General features: G+C 42.1%; 1 protein-coding gene across 2 annotated transcripts in view; it reads left to right on the plus strand.

The window, feature by feature from the left end:
* stxbp4 (syntaxin binding protein 4) overlaps positions 1-25,562 on the plus strand; it is a 77,710-nt gene that overhangs the window by 13,009 nt on the left and 39,139 nt on the right. For both annotated transcript variants that reach the window (XM_031311355.2, XM_031311356.2), the window contains exons 2-11: positions 3,961-4,034; positions 5,382-5,477; positions 5,567-5,636; positions 7,139-7,213; positions 12,593-12,678; positions 13,954-14,089; positions 16,822-16,954; positions 18,459-18,565; positions 21,001-21,226; positions 23,180-23,261. In XM_031311355.2, coding sequence (XP_031167215.1) covers positions 3,961-4,034; positions 5,382-5,477; positions 5,567-5,636; positions 7,139-7,213; positions 12,593-12,678; positions 13,954-14,089; positions 16,822-16,954; positions 18,459-18,565; positions 21,001-21,226; positions 23,180-23,261 — 1,085 coding nt within the window. The remainder of the gene's footprint in view (positions 1-3,960; positions 4,035-5,381; positions 5,478-5,566; positions 5,637-7,138; positions 7,214-12,592; positions 12,679-13,953; positions 14,090-16,821; positions 16,955-18,458; positions 18,566-21,000; positions 21,227-23,179; positions 23,262-25,562) is intronic.

The following is a 25,562-nucleotide window of genomic DNA, read 5'->3' on the forward strand; positions in this document are numbered from 1 at the left end:
GAAAAATCCACAGCTCCCTGTTCAGATGCACCAATCAGGGCCAGGGGGGTGTCTAACTGTTCAGATGCACCAATCAGGGCCAGGGGGGTGTCTAACTGTTCAGATGCACCAATTAGGGCCAGGGGCCGTGTCTAACTGCGTGTCAATCACTGCTCAGGCACACGCAGATAGGTTTCTCCCTTGTGGGGGGAGGGGCTTAGGAGACCGTTTTGGGCTTTAGCGGAAAGGGGGGAGGGACTGAGAATTTGTCGATATTAAAATTTTTTGTCCTGGATCTTCGCAATCCTACCAACAGCACCTTTAACTTTGCTGAGCAAACGGGGACAAGGAACAACTGGATGTACTCTCATCTCCTTGATTTAAAATGCATTTGTGATGCTTTCATATTTCAACCTTTTGACTAACGTTACGGTGGAGAGCTAATTTACTTGTGTTAGAGCCACATCACAGTGAGTCTGGATTGACCTTTGTGCATTGACCTCTGCTTTCCAGCCATCTGTTCTTCCTGCCCATGGGACTTCTGTCTGAACCCTTTTAGATGAGTTTTACTGTTCTCATCTGCCTGCCTGGTTTTGACTTTTTGTTTGTGTTTTAACGTGAACTTTTACTTATCCTGTCTGTCTCCAGAGTCAGGGTTGTTCTGGGTTCTCTGCTGAGCCATAATGTGTTTATGAAGGGGGATTATTTCACAAACAGATTCCTTGTTGCTCAGATTCTTTTGTGAGCCATTTGTGCTCAATCTAATGGTATAACTCTTTGTTATAGATCACATGTGTCAAACTCAAGGCCCGTGGGCCAAATCAGGCCCCTCGCACATTCTGATCCGGCCCGCGTATCAATCTAAGTTCACAATATATTTTGGCCCACCTTGTTGTGCACCAAACCAAAAACATGGGAAACTATTTTTCAACTTGCAATTACATGACACTCAAAGCAGAATTTGGCAAATTTGCCGACTTTGAGACGCAGAAATTCCCCCAGAAGCAGAGTTTAATATTCAGGCTGTGAAAGAGCTTGTTGAGAGTCAGCTGTGTGGTAGCCTACTTAGAAAATATAATAATTGTTTTGCTGGATTTGCTAAATTCTAGGATGGCTTTGGAACTTTGTTGCTGACTTTTTCAAGGCTTTATGCGGACCAAACTGTCAGTGAGAAGACTATATGGGACATGCAATAATTGAGTCAAAGATATTTAACTTTTTCGATGAAATAAAAGCACGTCAATAAACTCTGCATGTCTGGCCCTTGACGTGATTCTCTTTTTCCAGTGTGGCCCTTCGTGAAATTGAGTTTGACCCCCCTGCTATAAATGGTCAACTCCTTGACGTAGGCATCTCTGACTGACGCATCTTTGCCGTAGTTTCAGGCTAAGCTTTTATCCAGAATCTGCAAAGCAACTTGTATCTCCAGCCATCAGATACATGTAGTAAAATGAGTAAAGTAAAATAAATGCTATATTTTACTTGGTGGATGAAAAGTGAAGTAATAAGTCTTGAAAATGGAAAACAAGATCCAGGATTGGATTAATGTCATGTTGTTATCTAAAGCGAGCTGTGAGGCATCCAGATTACATATACTGCACGTTATGTAAGGGATAATGCACAGAGAAGTGGATATATAAATATTCCAAGGTAAAGCAGAGCTCACGCTAATCTCTCTGGAGTTGCTTAATGTGAAATAATTACATTATCCATCTCAACATACAGCCAACGACCAATATATTATATTTATAAATAACATTAGACACAAAGTGTTGTTCTAAAATGATAAGCCAAGACATCCGACAAGTAAAAGCCCCAGAAATGAGAAGATATTCTCACTGAAAATAATGTTATTGTGTTATTTGTGTTTTTTCATCATATACTGTTACGTTGATCACCGCCTCCAATCTGCACCTGCGCCCACGGGCGTGCTGGTCTTACAGGGAGGTGTGTTCAGGTGCATTCTGGGCGTGCTGGTCTTACAGGGAGGTGTGTTCAGGTGCATTCTGGGCGTGCTGGTCTTACAGGGAGGTGTGTTCAGGTGCATTCTGGGCGTGCTGGTCTTATAGGGAGGTGTGTTCAGGTGCATTCTGGGCGTGCTGGTCTTACAGGGAGGTGTGTTCAGGTGCATTCTGGGCATTGAACCTAACCCTAAATCAAAAGTTGTTCAATATTGGCACAAAAGCTTCTAGACATTCTAGTTGGAGGGTAGGGTTTGTACATTGTAGAAAAAGACTTTATAGTTAATAGTTAACATATCCTAGTATTAGGAGCTGTGGACAGCTATTTAAACAACAACTTTGGGTTCAGTGTCTTGCTCAGGGACACTTTGACATGCAACCGCAACCTTGTGGTTATGGGGCAATCACTCTACCTCTGAGCCACAAGCCACCCACAAGACAAGAGCACTCTTGTGCCGGCCCTGGGAAGTGAAGTCAGTCAGTCCATAGCCGCTTTCCGACCGGAGGGATTTTTGCAGTTCCTAGAACATAACGTTCCTAGAACCCTTTTTTTCTCGTGTTCTGACTGGACCAATTTGGGGATTTTTAAGTTCCTCTGGCCACAGTTCCTGTAACTCTTTCAGCTCCTACTTCAGGGCATGCTCTTTTCACTGTTCCCTTTTCAGTATATGAACCTAGGTCAACGAGGGTCCAGTTTCCGGTACAGACAGACCAACAATGGGACAATTTTAACAATTTTCGCCATCTTATTCATCACTAATTTCACTTCTGACAACGTTTTAGGCGAGAAATGAACTGTTTAGATTTCGAATATAGGCAGTCTTGCGAAAAATTGATGCTGAATTGACAATTTGCTTCAAAGTTTTTGGAGTTGAGACGCTCCATGAAGTGAGGCGACAGCCAGCAGGCGCCTGCCCCGGCCACTAGCTCGTCGCTCTGCCAGTCATGCTCAGACACCTCGCGGTAAGCTGGAGGTCTCTCAGACCGGTCTCGTAAATAAGAGGCTTTTATTTCGTCGTTGATGGTTCGTTAATATCACAACACATGTCCATCATAAGATTAACGGGAACCTGTGGCTAACTGTCTTTTCGGAGTTAAACTCCACAAGCGTGTCCTGCGGCTCGCCGGCCGTTACACACACACACACACACACACACACACACACACACACACACACACACACGTCCACAGCGCTGCAGGCGGGGGAGAGAGAGATACCCGTTTCTCTTCGGGAGACTTGTTTAAATTATGACAAATATGCTATATACATTAGATTTAGTATTTAGTTCATACTTGTTTTGGTGTATTTGTTTTCTGATTTTAACGCTATAAAGACCGTTGCCGTGCTTGCATCACTCGCTTACCCCTCCTACCAGTCCCTATGGCCACTTGGCCAGTGAGAATGCAAATGGAAAAAACGGTTTTGGGGGAGAGTAGTTAGTAGAACTGTTTAGAAGTGGACTGTTCCTATAACTACGTTCCTGTAACTACTTGGTCGGAAAGAGGCACAAGACAATAGATGCTGTCTCTACACAAACACTTTGACACAGACACACCTACGTAAGCATCTAAAACAAGCTCTGCTGTGACGGTTAGCTGAGCCTCGGGACCGGACCAACACACAGCAGCATTATGTTAACTAAGGAACCTCTTCAGCTTTAACCTGAGCTGTTTAACCCACAAATCGCTCTGCACACATCTTTGGTTCAACACAGCAGCTGTGGAGGATATAATAACAGCTTTGTAATGTTGCTTTGATTATTTTTAACCACTATTTGTGTCTTTCGGTGCCTTCTTAACATCCACAACTGCCGTGGCGTTTAAGAGGCGACAGATTTTTATTGGTTTGGATGTGGCTGGGTGGAGGAGGGAGGGAGGGAAGGAGGGAGGGAGGGAGAGAAAATGACAAAATCCTGTGATGATTTGATTATTTTCTGCAGCAGAGCACGCAGAAGAGGAGAGGGAGAGGCTTTGGATGTTGATATGTTTTTGAATCTGTTGTGTTTTTGCTTTTTGCCAGGACGATCATGGGCCCGCACGGCATCAACCGAGCCGTACAGAGGCTGGACTTCTGCGACTGCAGAAAGGGACTTGGTGAGCATGTTCCTCTGAACCTCTCTGACCTCTGAACCATTGTTACCTTACTCTCACATGTCTCTAAACTTCGTCTCATCGTGTTGAAATGTGACGTGGCAAACAAAATACTTTTAAAACGGTGCCGGTGCCTAAATGGTGCCTGAACCGATACTTAAAAAAATAGGGTAACAGGGAATAGGGTATTTACAATAACTTTGAATGCACCACAAGGCTTACTAGTTTTAAGTGAACGCACCATGTCTGTTTTGTTTTTTCCGACAACGGCACTAGGGCAGCTGCACACTGCTTAACGTCCCCCTGTTGGAATTCTCTTCAGTAAAATACAGTCACCCATTATACCGTTTAGCTGTCAGCACTTTAACCGTGTTTAGTCCACCTGCTAGCTAACAGTAGGCTAACGTTACCTCCTATCAAGTGTATTATGTTAACTAGCTAGTCTCGTGCAGCGATGCTTCATTGCCTCTAACATCTGTCAGAGAGCAGCGCTGGCATTTCAGTAGCACCGAAATGAGGCACCAAAATCTGCGTTGCAATTCGGTCCGGTAGATACCGGTCGTTTAGGCACCGGTGCCGTATTAGCACCGGGTTTCGGTACCCAACACTAATTATATGTGCGTCCAGACAGAGTTGTTAAAAGTCAAAACAGATCCTTTATTTTAAAAAGAGTTGTGGAGAACAGCAGGGCAATAACACACACATCTTCTGGTCTTGTCTACATTTAGAAAACTACTGGAAGGAGCAACAAGTCCTCCAAACCATACGGCGATATAGCTTGTTTGTTCCTCCCCTCTAATCCGACCACAGTCCCAGTTTGGTTAGGTTTAGGCACCAAAACTACTGAGTTAAGTTGATAAAAAGATGTGACTTCACTTCCTGAAGGTTACCACGTGACGCAGAACGTGATGTAGCTCAGTTTGTTCCAAAAAAGTAAAAAAAACCTCTCTAATTCCTTTTATTTTCAAACGGGACCTGAACCCCCGGTCTCTTGGGGGAAAGTCCTGTGTTTGTTTGACCCATCCACCCCCCCAATCTCCCTCCTTACCAGGACATTTGGTGCTCTTATACTTTCTCACCTTACTTCCTGCTTTGCTCCCGTCAGAACTACTACGGCCACTAGAGGGCGCTGCCACTAGAAACGTGAATATAGGTCATAATTCTGCTGCAAAAAACGACTTATGTGGGTGTTTTTCGGGGGATGACAGTCTCTTGTATCCCCATTTTCTGTTTCATTTTCATGGTATGTGAAAATAAAACATGACATGGTATTGATGCTGAGAAATAAAATTAAAATTAGTGCAAAAACCCCACAAGTTTCCGAACTAACCTAAACTCGTCTGTGCACAGGGGTGAAGATAATCGGCGGTTACCGAGACCAGACAGGAGAAGAGTTTGGCATCTACATCAAACGGGTGATAGGCGGTGGCTTGGCAGCTCAGGACGGTAGGTATTTTTTTTGTTACCGGGGAAAGTTGTTACTGTTATTATTATCCTCCTCCCTCACCAGGTCTGTCTGTTTCTCTCTGTTCCAGGGCAGCTTAAGGCAGGTGACCTGATTTTGGATGTCAATAACATCAGTCTGATTGGGGTGACCAATGAGAGGTGAGTTTGACGTGGGCTGTGTCTGCATTTTATCATTGAGTGTGTGTTTGCAGAAGTATTTTAAGCCAAGAGGTGTTTTTAATTTTAGCCAGTGTGGCTCCCAGGGATGAGAATGTCTGTCAGTTCTTCACTTTGGTCCAGACACAAATATCCCAACAACTATTGGATGGATTGCAATGACATTTTGTTCAGACATTTATGGTGCCCAGCGCATATATCTCTGGGCCTTTTCATCCTAAGCCCATACAGTCATTATGCATACGTTTGTTTATATTTTAGAGAAGATGTCAGAAACGACCCTCCCATCTGCTTTCCTAATTTAGTTCAAGTTCAAGTTCAAGTTACTTTATTTGTCCCCCAATGGTGCAATTTGGCAACTATCTGACAGGATAGATTCAACCCTTCTTAGCATTTGCTTCTGATAAAGTTCCTCCAGGCCTTTCTGCTTAAGACCCTGTCACACCAACACGATGGCCGACCGTCGGCAGAAAAGCCAGTCGGACTGATCAGTCGACTCCCGTCGGTCCAAAAAGTCCCTCCGGACACAGCGAAGAGACGCCGACTTGAGCGTACGTTCTGTGCGTGCGTGAGACGTAATACGTCTCCATAACAGCAGGCTGCGCTAATCTGTATTGTCACTCAAAAAATGAAAACCGGAAATGATGAACGCGTCACGTGGGTCTGGCTTCTCCTGAATTTCAAAGCCGACCATAATGGCGGCTCGTTCGGAATACAATCTCGTATTTTACGAAAATAGTTCACCGAAACGTGTTTCTGAAAACATTTTAAACGAGAAATAGGCCGTGCAGCTTTTTTGATCGACAAAGGTCAGTTTGAAAGATTTTCGTCAGATTTTAAGAGGCATTCGACATGCTCATCGCGCTCGTCAATTCCGGTAAGTGTTTTAACATAAGTGCACTGATTCGCTAGTCAAGGGCTAGCGCTCCACCAATCAGATTGGTCATTGAGTCTGACTGCCCACTGGCCGGATTCAACAAGTCAAATCGGCCCAAATGAAGGCCGACGGCTCCTCAGACTGACGACGGCACGGAACACACCAAACAGACTCGAGTCACCGACCTCACCAGACTGTCCGACGGCTGATTATTGGGTTGGTGTGTCAGCGCCTTTAGAACCTGTGATGCAGCTGCTCACCTTAATTTACCTGGAAAGGGAGTTTTTTTGTTTTAAAGTAATGGTCCCTGATGTAAAAGCTTTTGTTTGTGATTCCCTGACTTCCATCTAGCACCACCAGAAGTTTCAATTTGTACTTAGGTTTATGACCAAATACCTGCAGAACTAATGGCATTACCATCAGCCTCAGCTGTACTTTGTGTTCACTGCTAATTAGCAAATGTTTAATGCTTTTGGCCTTGTTCATTGATTAGTTTTTTTTGTCCTGTGTCTACAATTATTTACCCAGTTTTAATCTGTAAGTATGAACAATACACTCACCTGCATACCAGCAGCTGACGTCACATCTATGTCCTGTTTCCTGATAGGGCGGTGGAGATAATGAGGACAGCCTCGCTCTCTAATCACATGTCCTTGCTGATCGCCAGAGACGATGAATCCAGGTGAGACTTGACGTGATGTTTCCTAACCCCCAGTTTGTTCTTGATCTTTTAATGTTCTTGCAAGTCAAACATGTGAAAAACTTGTCCCAGTTTGGTTAGGTTTAGACACCAAAACTTTGAGAGTTTGAGTTAAAATCAGACGTGACTTCACTTCCTGAAAGTTACGTGGTGACGCAGAACGTGACGTAGCTCCATTTATTCCCGTTAAGTAAAAAAAAAAACTCTCTGTTTCCATTTATTTTCAAATGGGTAAAAGTCCTTTTGTCCCAAAGTCCCAAAGAAAGTTTGTTTGTCCCATCCACCACCCCACAGTTTGCTACGTCCTTTGTGTGAACTCTGAGGTGAATGTGTGTGTGACAGGCAGCGTTCCTACGGTAAACCGACCTGGCACTCTGCTGTCCCCTGTGCTTTTCCCACGTCAGCCTGAGACAAACACACAGTGACACAATCAGGCCGCTCTACTGTTGTGAAGCCACACACAGGTCAGCAGAAACAACAACGAGCATGGTCAGTGTCCAGGTTTCACTTTTTTACAGGACACTCGGCAGTAGGGATTAGAGTGCAGATCGGGCTGCATTTTTCTGTCCGAGCCTGGCCCGAGCCCAACACAGTTAAAATCTTGTTTTTTTCTCATAGTAATGACACATGTACGTTTGTGTGAAAGCTTTTATTAAGCAACTGTAGGAAGGCATTCAGAAATGTCAACAGATGAGGTCATCAGCTCACACGGGGCAACAAGCACATGTTAATACAGGCGCGCACCTACATAATAAGCTGTTTGACAGCTGTTTGACTTCAGATGTCACTATATCTTAGTTTATTCATTTCAAGAGATTTTCTTCTATATAGGCTACATTTAAATGCTATATTTTGGATTAAAAAGGAATATCTTTTGCTACGTTTCCCCCTCTCATTCCCCCTGCTCTGGCGTTTCCCCCTCTCATTCCCTTTGCTCTGGCGTTTCCCCCTCTCATTCCCCCTGCTCTGGCGTTTCCCCCTCTCATTCCCCCTGCTCTGGTGTTTCCCCCTCTCATTCCCCCTGCTCTGGCATTTCCGAGCCCCTAAACCGGAGACTTTTAGAAACACTTCTGACCCGTTTTGGTTTGGAATCTGCGGGGTTGTGTTGCAGTCTCAACGGCTGCAAACGAAGACCTTTGGCAACACCGACACTGACGCCTAATGTAGCAATGTTAATGTAGCCTCAGTTATTTTGATGTGGGATTTGTTATAGAAATATATATATTTTTTATAAATATATATATTTAAAATGAAATACAATTTCAGCTTCACAGCTAGCCTAGCTCTGTCCAAACATTCCACCTACAATCACCTCTAAAGCTCACTTCTTATTAATAATTACCTCATTAAGTTAATCCGCACCTATGAATGATCAGTGTTCAGTAACAGGACGAGTGCATTGAGTCGGCAAATAGCACCTAATCCTGTCTTTAAAATCTTCCAGGCTAATTTAGTTTAAGCCGACTCTGTAGCTCACACTGAGATGAGGGTGCAAAAACTATGAAAGCTCTTTCACCAAACACAGTTCGGGTTGCAGGAATGAAGTACGTAATTTGTCTATGCATCTGAAAGTTGTAGCTACCGATCATTAGGTTTGGGTACCGAAACCCGGTTCCACTATGGAACCGGTTCCTACGCAACTGGTAGGAATCTGACCACATTAGAACGCAAATTTTGGTTCCTCATTTCGGTTCCACTTAATGTGTCAACTGAAATATTTTTTCTCTGTTGCTCCGAAACGGACGTAAAAATATCCCCCTTTCTCTGTAGTCTACCGTAGGCTACTTTTAAAATGCCATATTTTCCCTCTGGGCTCACCAAAACGCACGTAAAAGCATATTAACCATTCACTGCACGTGATCGCTAGTAAACATATTACACTTCCTCTGCTAGTCCATCGTTAGCTAGCTAGCTAGATTTTAGTGCATTTGAAATGCCTGAATCGAAGCGGTCGAAATTGTGGCTGTATTTCACAGCCAAGGATTCCTTGTTAGGTGACTATAGGTGATTATATATTTAAGTACTTTAAAATGTTAATATATTGTTACATTTTATTTATAATTTTCCATAAAAAAATAACTCTATAAAAGAGCCTTTCTTTGATGTCATTTTTCAGTTTTTAAAGAATCGGTTTAGGAATCGGAATCATTTTAAAAGTACCGGTTTGGCATCGGAACCGTAAAAATCCAAACGGTACACAACCCTACCGATCATAGGCGCCGATTTATGTTTTCCTCCGTGGGTGCTCACGGGCACACTGCCCTTCAAAAAAAAAAAAACGAGTCAAAAAATGTTTGCAATTCAGAACCTTAGGAAATGGATAGCGACCGACACGAACACACACGGCGATTAACTCTAAGTAATTAACTCAGTAATCTCAATCAATCTCAATCTTTCACCTCAGGACAGCGCCACTTCTCACAAATACAGATAGCATTGGAGATGAACACGTAACCGTGATCAGCTTCGTGGGAAATGAAGAATCAATGCCACCTCTCCACGTAGCAATAACTGCAATGTTCAATTTTAAATGAATGTAACCTACTGGCAGTTTGGCACACGACGCGGGTAGCATAGGCGCCTGTGCTACCGATAGTTAAGGCGTCCGTAGAGAATACAGATAAGGAGGCAGTTTGTGTAATGTGGACTCATAAAGAAAAAATTTACCAGTGTTCCTCTGTGGAGGACAGAGATGGAAGGAGTTTGTTTGGAGTCGTTTAGAGAAGGATAATGTAGGAACTGAGCAGATGTGATTCAGAGAGGGACAGAAGGTGATTTAGGGTTCGTCCTTCTCCCAGCGGGGGGGAGGAAAAGGTCGTCCCACCTCTGGCAGAGAGAGAAGTCCTTTCATTTTTATCCTCATCATCATTAATGTTAAACCAAAGCAGCAGTGAGAGTCTGTGTGTGTGTGTGTGTGTGTGTCTGTCTGTCTGTCTGTCTGTCTGTCTTTGTGTGTGTGTGTGTGTGTGTGTGTGTGTGTGTGTGTGTGTGTCTGTGTGTGTGTGTGTGTGTGTGTGTGTGTGTGTGTGTCTGTGTGTCTGTCTGTGTGTGTTTCTGTGTCTGTTTCTTTGTGTGTATGTGTGTCTGTCTTTGTGTGTGTGTCTGTGTGTGTCTGTCTGTGTGTGTGTGTGTGTGTGTGTCTGTGTGTCTGTCTCTCTGTGTGTATGTGTGTGTGTGTGTGTCTGTCTTTGTGTGTATGTGTGTCTGTGTGTGTCTGTCTGTCTGTGTGTGTGTGTGTGTGTGTATGTGTGTGTTTGTGTGTGTGTGTGTGTGTGTGTGTGTGTGTCTGTGTGTGTCTGTCTGTCTGTGTGTGTGTGTGTATGTGTGTGTTTGTGTCTGTCTGTGTGTGTGTGTGTGTTTTTGTGCGTGTGTGAGACCAAAAGCAGCTTTGCGCCGACACATCAGGTATTCACCTCAAAAGCTCGACTGTTGCAGCGGTTTGTTTTCACACTTTAAACAAATTGTGATTATTGTGTGCAGCTGCTGCTGAGCGGGACAGTGGGTCACAGTGAGGACACCGTGATGAAAACATGCCGCGGGGATTTGGTTCTGGTGTCCTCACGGGTTCAACGGATAAAAATAGAAAAAAACAAACGTGTAGTCTGAAGTTGATGGAGTTTTGTGAGCAATGTCTGGAAGTTTTGGGCATTTTTGTTAAGATCATCTGTTTAAATCAATCTTAAATAAAAACCCTGACAGCTAGAGCGTTCATTTTTTTGCAGCAGAAAGCTAAGGCTTCTGTCTGTGGCATAGAGTATATATAATGGACCAACAGATCCCGTGTCTCTGGACGGAGACCAGTGAAGTCTCTTTCCCGGTGATGGCTAAGCGTTACTGAGCAGCCTCCAACTGAGCTTGAAGACGTAGATGTGACGTGAGCAACCTGTCTGAAAGTTGGAAGTCTTCTGGTAGCTGTGCCAAGAGAAATCTCAATCATTCCCAATCTAGCAGAGACGGAGAGCGTAGGTATATGTAAGGAGATAACATAGGCACAGGCTAATTATTGATCACTAAAATGATAGTTAACATTAGTAATTAAACTTAAACAGCTAATGGAAGTCCAAACTGCCTGAGAGCTTCTCCTGTACTATACGGTAATTCCTCTACTATGAGACAGTAAGTCTCGTGGTTATGACCCAATCGTTAGCCTATTTTTATAAAAACGTCTGCTACGGAGCCATAACGTGAGCTACAAGGTAATGGAGCCTTTTATACATTGTCGTGTTTCTTTAGAAATAAACAATGGACAAAAAGAGTCTTTAAACTCTTCAGATGTAAAGTTATTCTCTGTCAAAGTGACGTCAAAATGAATAGGAGTCAATGGGATGCTAACGGGAAGTGATGGCTTGGTAGCATCAGAATGGCGCCATAGGAGCTACGCATTATGAGGAGAAGCTTAATCTTGGTCTTTGGTGTCATCATGTTGTACGTTCGGGATGATGTCATCACGTTACGTGACGTTTGGTGCAAAACGGCGAGACACCATTTCTATTGCAGAAATGCCCTTACACTCTGCTCCTAAAAATAATCATATTTCAAAATCTAAAAAAATTACAGCGTTGAAATAACTTCTGCAGAGGTGAGAAATATTTTGTTAATGTTTGTAGATTTTGATATCTTTTGGATCGATATTTTTTGCGTGTTTATTTAGTAAAATGTGATGAAAAACCATGTCCAATTTTCATATTTTCTTTTAAATTTATGACAAGTTGTGATAAATAAATTAGATAATGGTTTATTAACTCACATAGCCTTGTAGCTTAGGTTGTACAATTTTAAGAAGATGAAACCTATACTGCAAGAAATGACATCACAGTAAGTTAAAAATACCAATGCAGGTGCTGGCGGAGCATTTCTAGTGCAACGTTCAAAGAGTTAAAGTTTATCTCTCATTGCTTCTGCAATGACAAAAGTTCAGCCAGGGGATGAGTGTCTGTGACTCCTGACCTCTGGGTGTTTGTCTCAGTGTGCGTGCAGATCCTATTTGAAAGGAATTAACAGCCAATCGGATCACTTTTCCAGATCACACAGTGATGCAGTAAGCACGTTTCCTCTGCGTCCATGTGAGGGAGACAAACACTCACACATCTGAAACCATCAACCTCAACTGTAATAACATAATAAAACATGTTCTACATTCTGATTTAGGGTTTAGTAAAGAAATAAAATGACTGGAAGTGAAGAAGTTTCAACTTGTTTTCATTTTTCAGATGAGAAAGAAGGCAAGACTCATTTTATGTATCTTATTTTGAATGTAAAGTAACCAGTGTGTCTGTGTGTTTGTGTGTGTGTGTGTGTGTGTGTGTGTGTGTGTGTGTGTGTGTGTTTGTGTGTCTGTGTGTGTGTTTGTGTGTCATTCAGGAGGGAGTTTGCTGAGCTGATGGAAAAGTATGGCTCCAATAATATCACAGCACCAGGACGAATCTCTCCTACTCAGCTCCCTACAGGTGAAACACCTATACAAAAAGGCTGACACATTAACACTTCTACACCTGTGGGGACTTGGAGGACATTTATCAGCCACTACCTCTGAACCTGATTCTGACCTTAAACCTAAAAGACTCTTGACTCCTTTTGAAGAAGCAAAAAGGTCCTCACTTTGCAAAAATGTCTTCACTTTACAAAAATGTCCTCACTTTACAACAATTTCCTCACTTTACAAAAAGGTCCTCACTTTGCATAAAGGTCCTAGCTTTGCATAAAGGTCCTAGCTTTACAAAAAGGTCCTTACTTTGCAAAAATGTCCTCACTTTACAAAAATGTCCTCACTTTACAAAAATTTCCTCACTTTACAAAAAGGTCCTAGCTTTGCATAAAGGTCCTCACTTTGCAAAAAGGTCCTCACTTTGCATAAAGGTCCTAGCTTTGCATAAAGGTCCTAGCTTTACAAAAAGGTCCTTACTTTGCAAAAATGTCCTCACTTTGCAAAAAGGTCCTCACTTTGCATAAAGGTCCTAGCTTTGCATAAAGGTCCTAGCTTTACAAAAAGGTCCTAGCTTTACAAAAAGATCCTCACTTTTCAAAAAGGTCCTAGCTTTACAAAAAGATCCTCACTTTACAAAAATGTCCTCACTTTACAATAATGTCTTCACTTTACACAAAGGTCCTAGCTTTACAAAAATGTCCTCACTTTGCAAAAATGTCCTCACTTTACACAAAGGTCCTTACTTTACAAAAATGTCCTCACTTTACAAAAATGTCCTCACTTTACAAAAATGTCCTCACTTTACACAAAGGTCCTAGCTTTACAAAAATGTCCTCACTTTACAAAAAGGTCCTCACTTTGCAAAAATGTCCTCACTTTACAAAAATGTCCTCACTTTGCAAATACAGTACGCTGTGTGTTCCCTAGCTTTATAAAAGACTTGTGCACGTATTTGCCGGAGGGTTTAGTGGTTATCCTTCTAGAAATGTTGAAGTTTTTCAATTTAAAAAAAGCAGTTTGACATAATTTCCACTAGGGACCGACTACAACCATTAGATCTGAGGGACGTCTCTTCTTTCATCAGGGTTTACAGGTGTCCCCACAGAAATAGCGATACAAGACACTAACACCACTTTTATTCTCTGTTTTTTGTTTCATGCCACAGGAGGAAAAAGTGATCTGATTGAAGCTGTATTCTCATTTTTCTCTACCTCCATCTCACTCTTTGTCCCACCATCCACCGCTCTCTACCTCTTCCCACTCTCTTTCTATTTCCTTCTCCCCCTTCCCTGCTCAGGGAAGCCGACAGACACGGCCTCGTCCTCCTCCTCCTCCAGATCAGAGAGCCCCCAGCTTCTCAGTCCTAAAGAGGGGGTCACCGCCTACACCCATGCCTCCCCTTACACCGCACACACCCCCACGCACGCTTTCAGGTAGGAAGCACTGGCTGCAGCACATTTACGGAAATAACATCATCTCTGTTCTTATGGATTATCAAGCAAGGCCTGTTCTGTACATCAGTATGTTGTCAGCAGATCAGGGCTTACTGGCTGCTCCCCGTACTAAGCGGAAAACTAAAGATAAACTAAAGACAAACGGCCAAAATATTACTACAAAATGCCAAAGAGTAAACATAAGACGACTAAAAACAGATGCAAAACCACCACAAAAGGGACATAAAATGTCTAAAAGTAGACTCTTGTTCCTATGTAGACACAACCCAGTCTCACGGCAGTTCATGAAATGGTCACGTTATTCAATCTATTGACTCGTGTTCATGGGGATGTTTTTCTTGTTTTGTTCGTGGTGGCCAGCACGAAATGTAAAGTATTGTATTTCAATGGGAAGCATATTTCGCGATCACAGAACGACTACGGTAGGGAGTAGTATGAAAAGCAGAAAATCCGTGTAGGGAGGCTGGTCCCGCGTCGGGGTGGTGGATTTTTTTGTGATTGTTTTGGACAAAAATCCTTGATTATGCGGCACGTTTTCTTAAAAAATGCGATGGAATATGCGGGATATTTATGCAATTTTATGCGATGAAATTGTGGGAACTTGCAAAAACTGCGGGAACTTGCAAAAACTGTGATTTCATCATGGCTTCATCGCGGGGTTTGCAGCTTTTTGATGATGTTCACGTTGCGTAATTACGTCACTTCATAACGTTCCCATGGCAACAGGGGGAAACGGCTGCTCTTGTGTGAAGTAAGCGCAACATTTTTCAACTTTCTGCTAAGATACATGTGACTTTTTTGCAACGAAAATGCGGGGATTATGAAATCATGCAAGCCCCGCATATTTTGCGCGGAAATCTGCCCTCGCATAAATATGCAGACTTTGGCTGATTACGCATTGAATTATGCGATTGTATAATTGCGTCTTTCTGGAGGGACTGAATACAGGACTTTCACCCAGGAGAGCAGGGATCGCGTCCCGCGTGTGGCGTTTAGTTTCCCCGTTGTTTTCCTAATCACAACCGTCCCCTTATTGTTGTGCGTCCCCCTCGTCCGTCTCGGCGTGTGAGGAATCCTTTCCCCGTTAATCTTTTCCTAAATCCAAACTCCGTATAGATGGTTCCCATTTCGTGCTGGCCACCATGAAAAAAAAACGAGATAAACGTGTTGTTGTACACGAATCAATAGATTAAAAATAACGTGTGTGGTGGAAAGTTTCAGTTGCAGCCAGAGAGTTTTTCAAAAAGAATGAGATGAAATAGATAAGGACTATTTGAGAATGAAACCAAAGTTTGGTCTTTGAGTATTTATTATACTTGCAAGTATAGGAACACAGTTTCACAAGTACATCAGCACAGTGGGAAAGTGTCTTCGACGAGGAGAAACACACAGCTTATATGCATCTTCAGTGAGATAGAAAGACATGCCCACTGCCTAAACATGACTCAGTATTTCTTACAATCAATCAGACATAGTAGACATTCAGGAGCCACTTCACTTCTTCCCCTCTGTACCACTTTCTATCCCAAGGTTAGACTTCCCGTTTATCTCCACTATCTGAGAAGTCCAACCCGTTCTCATTCCAAACTCGTAAAATAAGGACGTTTGGACAATGGTGGTCAGCGTCTGATGCGACAAAAAAGGCGTCTTTCAGCGTGTTTGTAGAGCAGCAGTTAGATAGGATTTAGAGAGGAGTATGTAAGGAGGTTGGTTGGAGGGGTGGATGGGTCAAACACAGGAATTTCACCCAGGAGAGCGGGTTTCACGTCCCGCTGGTCACGCTTGCTATAGTCGATTTTTATTCGCCCACCCACGACCATTTCCTTAACATAACTGCGTCAAAAGGGACGGCAATAGTCCCAACCAAGTGGGTTTACTTATAGCGCTAAAGGGACGGCAATAGTCCCGACCAAGCGCGTTTACTTATAGCGCTAAAGGGACAGCAATAGTCCCGACCAAGCAACTTTACTTATAATGCTAAAGGGACGGCAATAGTCCCGACCAAGCAAGTTTACTTATAGCGCTAAAGGGACGGCAATAGTCCCGACCAAGCAAGTTTACTTATAGAGCTAAAGGGACGGCAATAGTCCCGACCAAGCGCGTTTACTTATAGCGCTAAAGGAGACTTTTAGCGTCTATAACAACGACAAGGGCACCTGACCAAGCGTCCATATTTTACGACATGAGTGTGAGAAGTCTCAACTATCCTGAGAGAAATGAATGTACCAGGAGAGATAGTTTAGGGTGACCTTGTAGCCCCATCTGTTCAGACAAACAGTGCTTCACTATGTTCCAGACTTTGTGGCTCCCACTTCGTTTTTTGAGAATCAGAAATGAGAGTCAGAAAGTTAGAATTAAGACAAGAATATATAAAAAGTCATGCTTCAATGTCATATTCCATTACATGTGACAATTACACGAACTGCCGTGAGACCGTGTTGGTAGACAGATTGAAGGGCCTCTAACATTTCTGTGCCCAGGGGCCCCATTGTCCCATAATCCGCCCATGCTCTTAACGTATTATTTTGTCTTTTTGGAAGGTGGTTATATAAATTGTATATCTGCAGCTAAAAATAGTAAGACGCAGTTTCAGCAATTTCAAAGAGAAGTGTAGGCAGTTAGAGATTATGTCATGGTGGGATTGAATGTGGCTTTATGGTTTTTAATCATGCTTAGTGTCGTCCTCTCTGTCTCTCTCTCTCTCTCCCCAGCGACAGTGTCATTCAGTTGATATGTGTTGCCAAGGGAACAGGCCTGGGGCTCGTCATCAAGGGCGGAGCTAACCGCCCAGAAGGACCAATGGTGTTAATTCAAGAAATAGTGCCTGGAGGAGACTCCCAGAAGGTCAGCACCCTCACTGCATCCTTCAACTGTTGTAATCATTTGGATTTTCATTTTACTAAGTCTTCTTTTTTGTTGCCCCTTATTTATGAAAACTATTACATGAAAAGTGACATCTAAGTTTACATTCACATATTTGTATGTACGTTGGTGTGTGCGTCGAGCCAGCATGTGTGTGTGTGTGTGTGTGTGTGTGCGTCGAGCCAGCATGTGTGTGTGTGTGTGCGCGTCGAGCCAGCATGTGCTTGTGTGTGTGTGCGTCGAGCCAGAATGTGTGCGTGTGTGTTTGTGTGTCTGTGTGTGTACGTCGAGCCAGCATGTGTGTGTGTGTGTGTGTGTGTGCGTCGAGCCAGAATGTGTGTGTTTGTGTTTATGTGTGTTGTGTGTGCGTTACGTTTTTCAATGTTTTTGTCGTTTTTTTTCCGAAGTTTAACAAATCTTTTCACTACTATTAACAGTAGAAGTAGAAAGTGCCATGAAAAGAAAAGACTCAAGTGAAGTACAAGTACCTCAACATTTGGACTGAAGTACAAGTACTGGAGTAAATGTACTGAGTTACATTCCAACACTGACTATTGTTATCAGTCTCAGTGAATCAGTTGACATGTTTAACACCACGATCTGAATGTCACTAACTATGTTTCCATCCACACGTTTTTATCCGAATAAAGCGATATCGAATGAAAAATGCCTTATGGAAACAGTAAAATTCGATTGAATTATATGAATATCGACTCAAAGGAAATACGTTCGGTCTCATCGGATTTTATCTTATATACGGCTTATCTATACGGCTTATGCAATAAACACTGATGGAAATGTTTTTTGCCGAAAAAATAATGAATTGCGATTCAGTCATTTTATGATTGCAACCAGCCACAAAACAAATTAGTTTTAGTTCATTTCCGCCCAGTATTTCTGCTCTGTTTGCACACATGGCGGGTGTCAACAAAGACAGATGTAAGTGGACGAACGAGGAGACGAGGCTTTTTGAATTTAATTTACGAGCAAAATATAATGCTGTCGTTCCCACACCACAGGCCGCCTCCGTTGTCGTCGGGCATTTACATGCATCTGCATCTGCATCATCATAGCAATGTGTTGATAGCGTCGTTGTTGTCTTATTAATGCGTGATAGGTCGCTATCAGCTGGCACATAAGCACTATTACAACTTGTGCAATATTGATCATTTGTTGGTAGATGGCGCAATCCATTTTGTCTAGCAAAACTTTGTTCGCAAATGTTTGCTTGAATGTTGTGTGATTCAGTGCGAAAATGAATGGAAAGACCTAAAAATGTCTCAAATCAATTCGATATACCAATTTGATTGCAAAACAGCATGTGACGTCATTACGCACAGGTTTTTATTCGCTTTAAAGCCGTTGGATGGAAACACACTTTCACCAGCTTTATTCGGAAGAGTTTTTTTACCGAACTTCAGATAATTCGATTGACAAGTGGATGGAAACTTAGCTACTGTGTATTTGTGTGTTTGTGCCGTTTCAGGACGGCAGGCTGCAGGTCGGAGACCAGTTGGTGTCCATCAACAAAGAGTCCCTTATCGGAGTGACGTATGAGGAAGCCAGGAGCATCCTGACTCGCACCAAACTCAGGTCCAACACACCTGGAGACTATTTAGTTTAGTTTTCATTTCAATTTTAGCAGCATGAAATACAATCAGTCACATTCCAGATCGATGTCATGCAGTGTATGTATGACATGCCAATTTGTATGCCATTTTTGACGTGTTATCAAGATGCATACTCGCTTTTTAGCGTGTTTATCAACGCTGTTTGGCCTTCATTAACTTACATTACCTTGCGATTGTGTGTGAATTTAGGTCTAAGATAACGTTAGTACAACATTACGGAGTTACTGTTACGTACTGAGCAACGTTAGTACAACATTACAGAGTACACGGGGAGTGACAGGCTGTGGCTGGAAATCTTCAGAAGGATGGGAAATAGTTTTAACATTGACTTCCACTAAACCAATGTGCTTATGTTAACATTAGTTAGCTCGTTCTTGTTTTCTAACTGCATCGCGAGGTGTAGTAATGTTAGCATAGCTGGGAGCTTCATGAAGACAGCTAAAGTTAATGTTAGCTGCCCTACAGCTGTCAGAGTTGGGTTCTACTTCATATTTTACCTTCTAAGACCTGTATTCTCAGTGACGTGACAATCTGCAAGAAACAGGTTGCTTATAAATCACTAAAATAGTAGTGACAGCCCCGTTTGGCTTAGTTATTAATGCCGTTAGCATCGTTTGTTACTTACCTAGCTAGTTTATGACAAATTGTTTCAGCTGTGCTTTCTAACATGATGTCATTGTGCTAACCAAGCACTGTTAGCCTTTACAACAGAGCTGCTTCACTACACTTGTTAGATAACATTTCATTACCGAGTTCTCTGTTGATTTGTGTTTGTCGCTGTGTGCGTGGTGGAAAATGAATGTAAACAAAGTTGCGTGCAGGTCCCCTCAAGGCCAGACTGATGTTGGAAGCCCCTCTAGTGGACAGAACGTGTAACAACAACCACATGCTTGTAATGCCATTGACAATGCATAAGCCTGAGTAGTGTAGTACATATTATTTTACAGGCTTCAATTGAGCATTAAATATTCGAATATTATTCGAAAATTAAAAAAAATATATTAAATTGAATTCGAATGGTATTATAGATGAAGATTGACAGCTCTAGTATATAGTACATTTTTACATTAATGCCTTGACACAGTAAAACAAATAAGGAAATAAAATAAGGAAATAAGACTCTACTTCTCCTGTTTTATCATATGGTAATCTTTACAACATCGAGTATATGTATTGCAATACATGCAAGATGTAGCATACAAGAAAAATTCGACAAGCTTAGAAACTGCATTGTCCATAAGAGTTACTCATTCTCTTCATCTTCTGTTAAATATAAATCCTTAACATAGTTAAGGGTCTACAAATATTTTCAATTTTTTGCTGTTTAGTTTATACCTAATATACCTAATAAACAATACATAAATATACAAAAAACTAAAAGATATGGAAGTAACAAACATGACCGAAAAGGTGTAGGCTGAAGTCTAAGCTTATTACACCTTCCCTTTTAACATTAGAGGAGTGCCCCAGGGCTCAACATTGGGACCACTTCCTTTTTATCCGTATAAATAATTTACCATCAATTTTTAATAACTGTTGTGCTCAACTTTATGCTGATCACTGTCAGGTATACATCCAAACCTGATCTAGCAAAAATTAAAGCTTCTCTTCAGTCTGACTTCATTATCCTAGAAGACTGGCTTTTACATGCTTTACGTGCTTTGTTGTATATCTTTCTGCTTCTGTGTTGTGTCTTGTCTTGTGCTAAGTTCTGCATTGTGCTTTGTGTTGTTTTCTGTTTCTGTGATATTTTGTGCTATGTTTTGTTTTGCTTGTGTTATCTTCCTTTTTGTTTCTTTATATTTTAAAAAGCCTTTTTTAACATTGAGGGCAGGGGACTACAGATGAAAAATTGCCTTTTGGCTAATGCACACCCATTTCATAAATAAACTGAACTGAACTGAGCGTAATACATTTTTCAGGATCCTGCTGTGACTGTTTGTCCTGTGTGAGTCCTGTTCGTTTGTAATTGTAAGTTTGTACGTTGTAGAGTCAAAATAAAGCATGTTTGTCTGCACTTCTGCCTGGAAGAGTCTTGCATTTGGGTCCTCCTTCTGAACCGTGATCAAAATAAAGTCCTATTATCTTTGGTACCAGACAACAACTCAAATCCAAAACTTGTTCCCGTGTAATAACCTTTAATGATCTCACTCCTTTGCATAAAGTTGATAAGATTGAATATCTTCGTGTATGGCGTGAAATTTGGAATCAATTTACATTGATCTTGGAATGGCTTTACTTATCTTAACTTCCGATTCTTGACTATTGTGATGTTGTATATTAATCGGACCATCTCTATTTGAAGGGAAACAAATGTCGCTAATAGTCTTATTTTCTTTGTTTAAAAATGCTCTATTGATCACATTTCAAAGCAATTTCCTGTCCTGTGTTTTTTAGACCGGACCCCACGGTGGAAATTGCCTTCATCAGACGGAGGTCATCCTCCAGCTCCAGCAGCGGGCCTCACAGCCCCATCTCCTTGCCGGGGTCTGGCGGTGGAGGTGGACCCCAGACCAGGGCCCCGGCTCTGGGCCCCGTGCCTGCACAGCCAGCCGTGGTCACCAAGATCACCTCTAGCCGAAACCCTGCCTGTGAGACTCTGCCAGCTGTTAATGTCACCCAGGTGTGTGCTTCAGTACAGCCCAGAGATCCACACAAGAGGATGGATACCTGACCCGAGCCCAACGGGACCCATCGGTAACCGACGGGCCGGGCCGGGTTCAGACAGATATTTAGAAATGATGTTCGGGTTCGGGTCGGGCTCGGTCACATCAGCACGATAAGGCATTGAACATTTTAAATTTAAAAGAGCTTATTATGTAGGTAGCCAATGGGCCTGTTTCACTTGATGCAAAAGTTTGTTTTTGTGATTAAATGAGCGATTCATCAGACGCTTTGGATTTAAAAACTTCATACAAAACTGCCCAAACAAAAGAAGTGCTGAATGCAAAATATGTGGTATCCAGATAAAGGATTCTGGCTCTAGCACATCTAATTTTATCAGGCACCTGAAAACGCACCCTGATACGATGGCAGACATGTTCAGCTCAGCATTGGTGAGCTAACGTTAGCTTGCTTCTTGCTTTAGCTACAACCTACGGAGGTTAACTCCGACTGTCTTTCGCTAGATGTTATGACAAGATTGTTTGTGTAGTATTATGTTCTGGCTGTGCAGCAGGTGATACAACATGCATTATAACCACAAGAGACTGGAGACTTGGACTGTAATGGCCTCTTTACAGTCGCCATTCCCGACCTGTCACGCACCAATGTGACGTCAAAATAACGTAGATCTCGCTGGCGTACCAGGATTTAAAGTGCGCAACCAGAGGTCGTGCACCACTCTATTTTTTTCAGGGTTGCGCAACAAAGCCGAAACAGGAAGCATGGACGAGCTCAAGGGCAACCTGATGCCAGGACTCTCAGAGTGACTGCAAGTCTCTCTTGTAAACTTATTGGGTTAAGATGAGTTCTTTTATGGTGAATGAAAGGCTTGATCCCACCAAGTAGCTCATCCAATCAAATCGAAGCATTGACGGCAATGCTGCTGCCAGTTCTGCCGTTGTTTACCTTTTTCTCCTTCTTCTAGTCCGTAGAAATATCAAAGTCAGTAGCCTTTGCTCATTAGCACCACCTCTGTTCAGGAGAAGACTGCAACTAGTGTCGCGACCACCACGCGCGAGTATAAATAGTTACGGCGGGTATACCGCTCGCTTGACTCAGAGCATCTCTGGCTCCCAGTGACTGTGCTAACATGTGGATGTTTAGCAGGTGCAATGTTTAGCAGGTGCAATGTTTACCGATCTTAGTTTTAGCAAGTTAGCATGCTAACTCATTCGTTTTGCAGTCATGGAGTCATAAAACAAAGTATTTCAAACACATTAAAAAGTTGTATTCTGTGATTTTAATGCTAGCAAGGCTATGAATAATTAAGTTCCCAGATACCTGAAGAGCATTTTAGGAGAATATATTCTTCATTATTGTCTTAATTTATTGCTCAAGTTTTCTGTATTATCTGCACATCTTCACTTTCACTACACACACGTAAACACACTGTTATCAAACCATTTTAATATGTTTGTTACTTTGTTTGTTACTTACCTAGCTAGTTTATGACAAATCGTTTCGGCTGTGCTTTCTAACATGATGTCATTGTGCTAACCGAGCACTGTTAGCCTTTACAACAGAGCTGCTTCACTACACTTGTTGATAATGTTTCATTACAGAGTTCTCTGTTGATTTGTGTTTGTCGCTGTGTGCGTGGTGGAAAATGAATGTAAACAAAGTTGCGTGCAGGTCCCCTCAAGGCCAGGCTAATGTTGGAAGCCCCTCTAGTGGACAGAACATGTAACAACAACCACATGCTTGTAATGCCAATGCATAAGCCTGAGTAGTGTAGTACATAATATTTTACAGGCTAGAATTGAGCATTAAATATTCGAATATTATTCGAAAATTAAAAAAAATATCAAATTGAATTTGAATGGTATTATAGATGAAGATTGACAGCTCTAGTATATAGTACATTTTTACACTGTTATCAAACCATTTTAATATGTTGTGGTAATGTTTGCAGGTGCGAGTGACTCCAGCCAGAACAGAGCCGACACGTGTCTCCTCTCCGCCACAGAGCGTCATCATCGCTGAAATAAACCATGGTATGTATCTACAATTCTCTAATAAATAATAGAAAACATTAATGTGAATATGAGCTCAGTGTTAATGGAGATAAACAGCTGGTGGGCTGCTTCTCCAGTCAGTGCAAGTAACACTTACGGTAGAGATCCATTTGTCTGACACGACTGAAGCGTGGTGTCGCGACGTCATACATCCATGGTTGATGCTCCACGCCCTTGACCGGCAGCTGATTGGACAAACGCCTGATGTGGGTTTGGCTTCTCAAGAATGTGTCATGGTGGCTCGTTGAGAATACGATCTAGTATTTTACGAAAATAGTTCACCGAAACGTGTTTCTGAAAACATTTTAAGCGAGAAATAGGCTGCTAATCTGTCTTCATTTCAGATCAACAAAGGTCAGTTTAAAAGATTTTCATCTACTTCTACTGGATAGTCACGTCGTGTTCAACGGATTAATTTGCATAAAGATGGGCATTGGCCAGCTTTTGGACGCGCTGCATTTCAAATGCACATATTCACATATTCTTCGTCCAGCGCGGTCAGGAGGGCTGCAGGCGCAACGTGACATCATGACTTCGCGTAAACATACACGCCACTTTCTTCTTTTTTTTTTTTAAAACTGTGTTCATTGGTTTTCAGAACACATAAGTTTTACAGATCTGTGCAATGCAAATAACCATTTTTTTTTCTTAAGGTGGAAAAAACAAGAGACAAAATACATATAAAATACATTATAGTGAAAATTTGAGAAAATAAATCACAAAATAGATGAATATACACATACATACATGTGCATACATGTGCATACATTAATAAATAAATTATAATCAACAAAAAAATTAAATAATAATAATAATAATAATATTAGTTGCTTGCCAGTTCAGTATGAAGGGATTAATTGATGCGATGTAAAAAAAAAAATAAATAAATAAGAATAAATAAATATCTGAATACCCTTATAATGACAATGACTAGGGACTAATAGTTGCATGAGGAGATTTAAAGCTTAGATTCAGCATAGGCTATGAAAGGACGCCATATTTTCTCAAATTTAAAGGCAGAGCCTATACATGCCACTTTCTTAAGCCAAGTGGCTGTTATGGTTTTGGTGTTTTGTCTTGTCGTATTGTAGTCTGTTTTCTTGTCATATTTTGATAGCCTGGTTTTCTGTCTTGTCTTGTCTAGTTTAACCATGTGTTCATGGACATCGGAAAAACGTTTTTCCGAGTGAAAACGTCATCATTCACGTCCCTTCCTGTGGGAATAAGAGGTGGGAAACTCGGGATAGATTTTGCTAACCGAGTTTCCCAGTTGGTGACGCATTGTTGACAACTGACGTTTGATGGAGGCGAACTTGGTTCCCTGAACATATTTCAATGACAATAAACTTATTTATCGAGGACAAACGCCTCTGCTGAGAAACATACACAGACATGACATGTTTCAAATTATTCATAACTAGACCTATGTATAAAACCAACCCCTTATCCGTGTCCTTTCCCCTTCGTTGTCCTGCAGATTACACAAACACCTGACGATGTGCTGTTTCTATGCTCGCATAAGAAAACAGCAGCAAATTATTGTGGCCTCCATGTTTTCACCAGGTTTTCACACACCTGATGCTCTAGGCCAGTGGTTCCAAACCTTTTTTCCTTGGCGCCCCCCCTACTTATGTCTAAGAAAAGCTGATCCCCCCCTCCGAAACCGAAGTTGAGGTAACTTTCCCTTACTTTCTTTTTTGATACAGAGGAGTTATCAGCACTTTTACGTTTCTCCGCCATGTTTCGTTCATAAAATAATGATGCTGTGGCGGCAGGAAAAACCAGGATGATAGCAGCTAGCAACTAGCAGCTGACCTGATGACAGCAAGGGTCACAGGTTAAGAGGTCCTGGAGGTTTGACCTACTAAGTAGCCTGCCTACAATTTTAAGCGAGAACAAAAATATATAGTTTTTATACAGACTTTTGTATACATTACATATTCTAGTGTATTATCATAATTTCTTTAACATGTGCAAATATATTTTTTTTTTACCTCAACCTCAAACCAGATAAAGAGTTGCGCCCCCCCTGTGATCTTTGCCGCCCCCCTTAGGGGTCCCCGGACCCCAGGTTGGGAACCACTGCTCTAGGCTACGGCCAACCGTTGGTGGCAGTCATGCAACAAGTTGTTATGCCAAACGCCAATATAACAGAAGAAGAACACCCATCCTGACCATCCTAAACATGTGAACGCTGGTAGTCGGAAAAACAACATAATCACGGGGGCGGTCCCTGTCATTCCGGCGTGGCATGAACGCGCCATTACTCCCTGTGTTTTC

Source organism: Sander lucioperca, chromosome 22, assembly GCF_008315115.2.
Source record: "Sander lucioperca isolate FBNREF2018 chromosome 22, SLUC_FBN_1.2, whole genome shotgun sequence".
Classification (NCBI taxonomy): Eukaryota; Metazoa; Chordata; class Actinopteri; order Perciformes; family Percidae; genus Sander; species Sander lucioperca.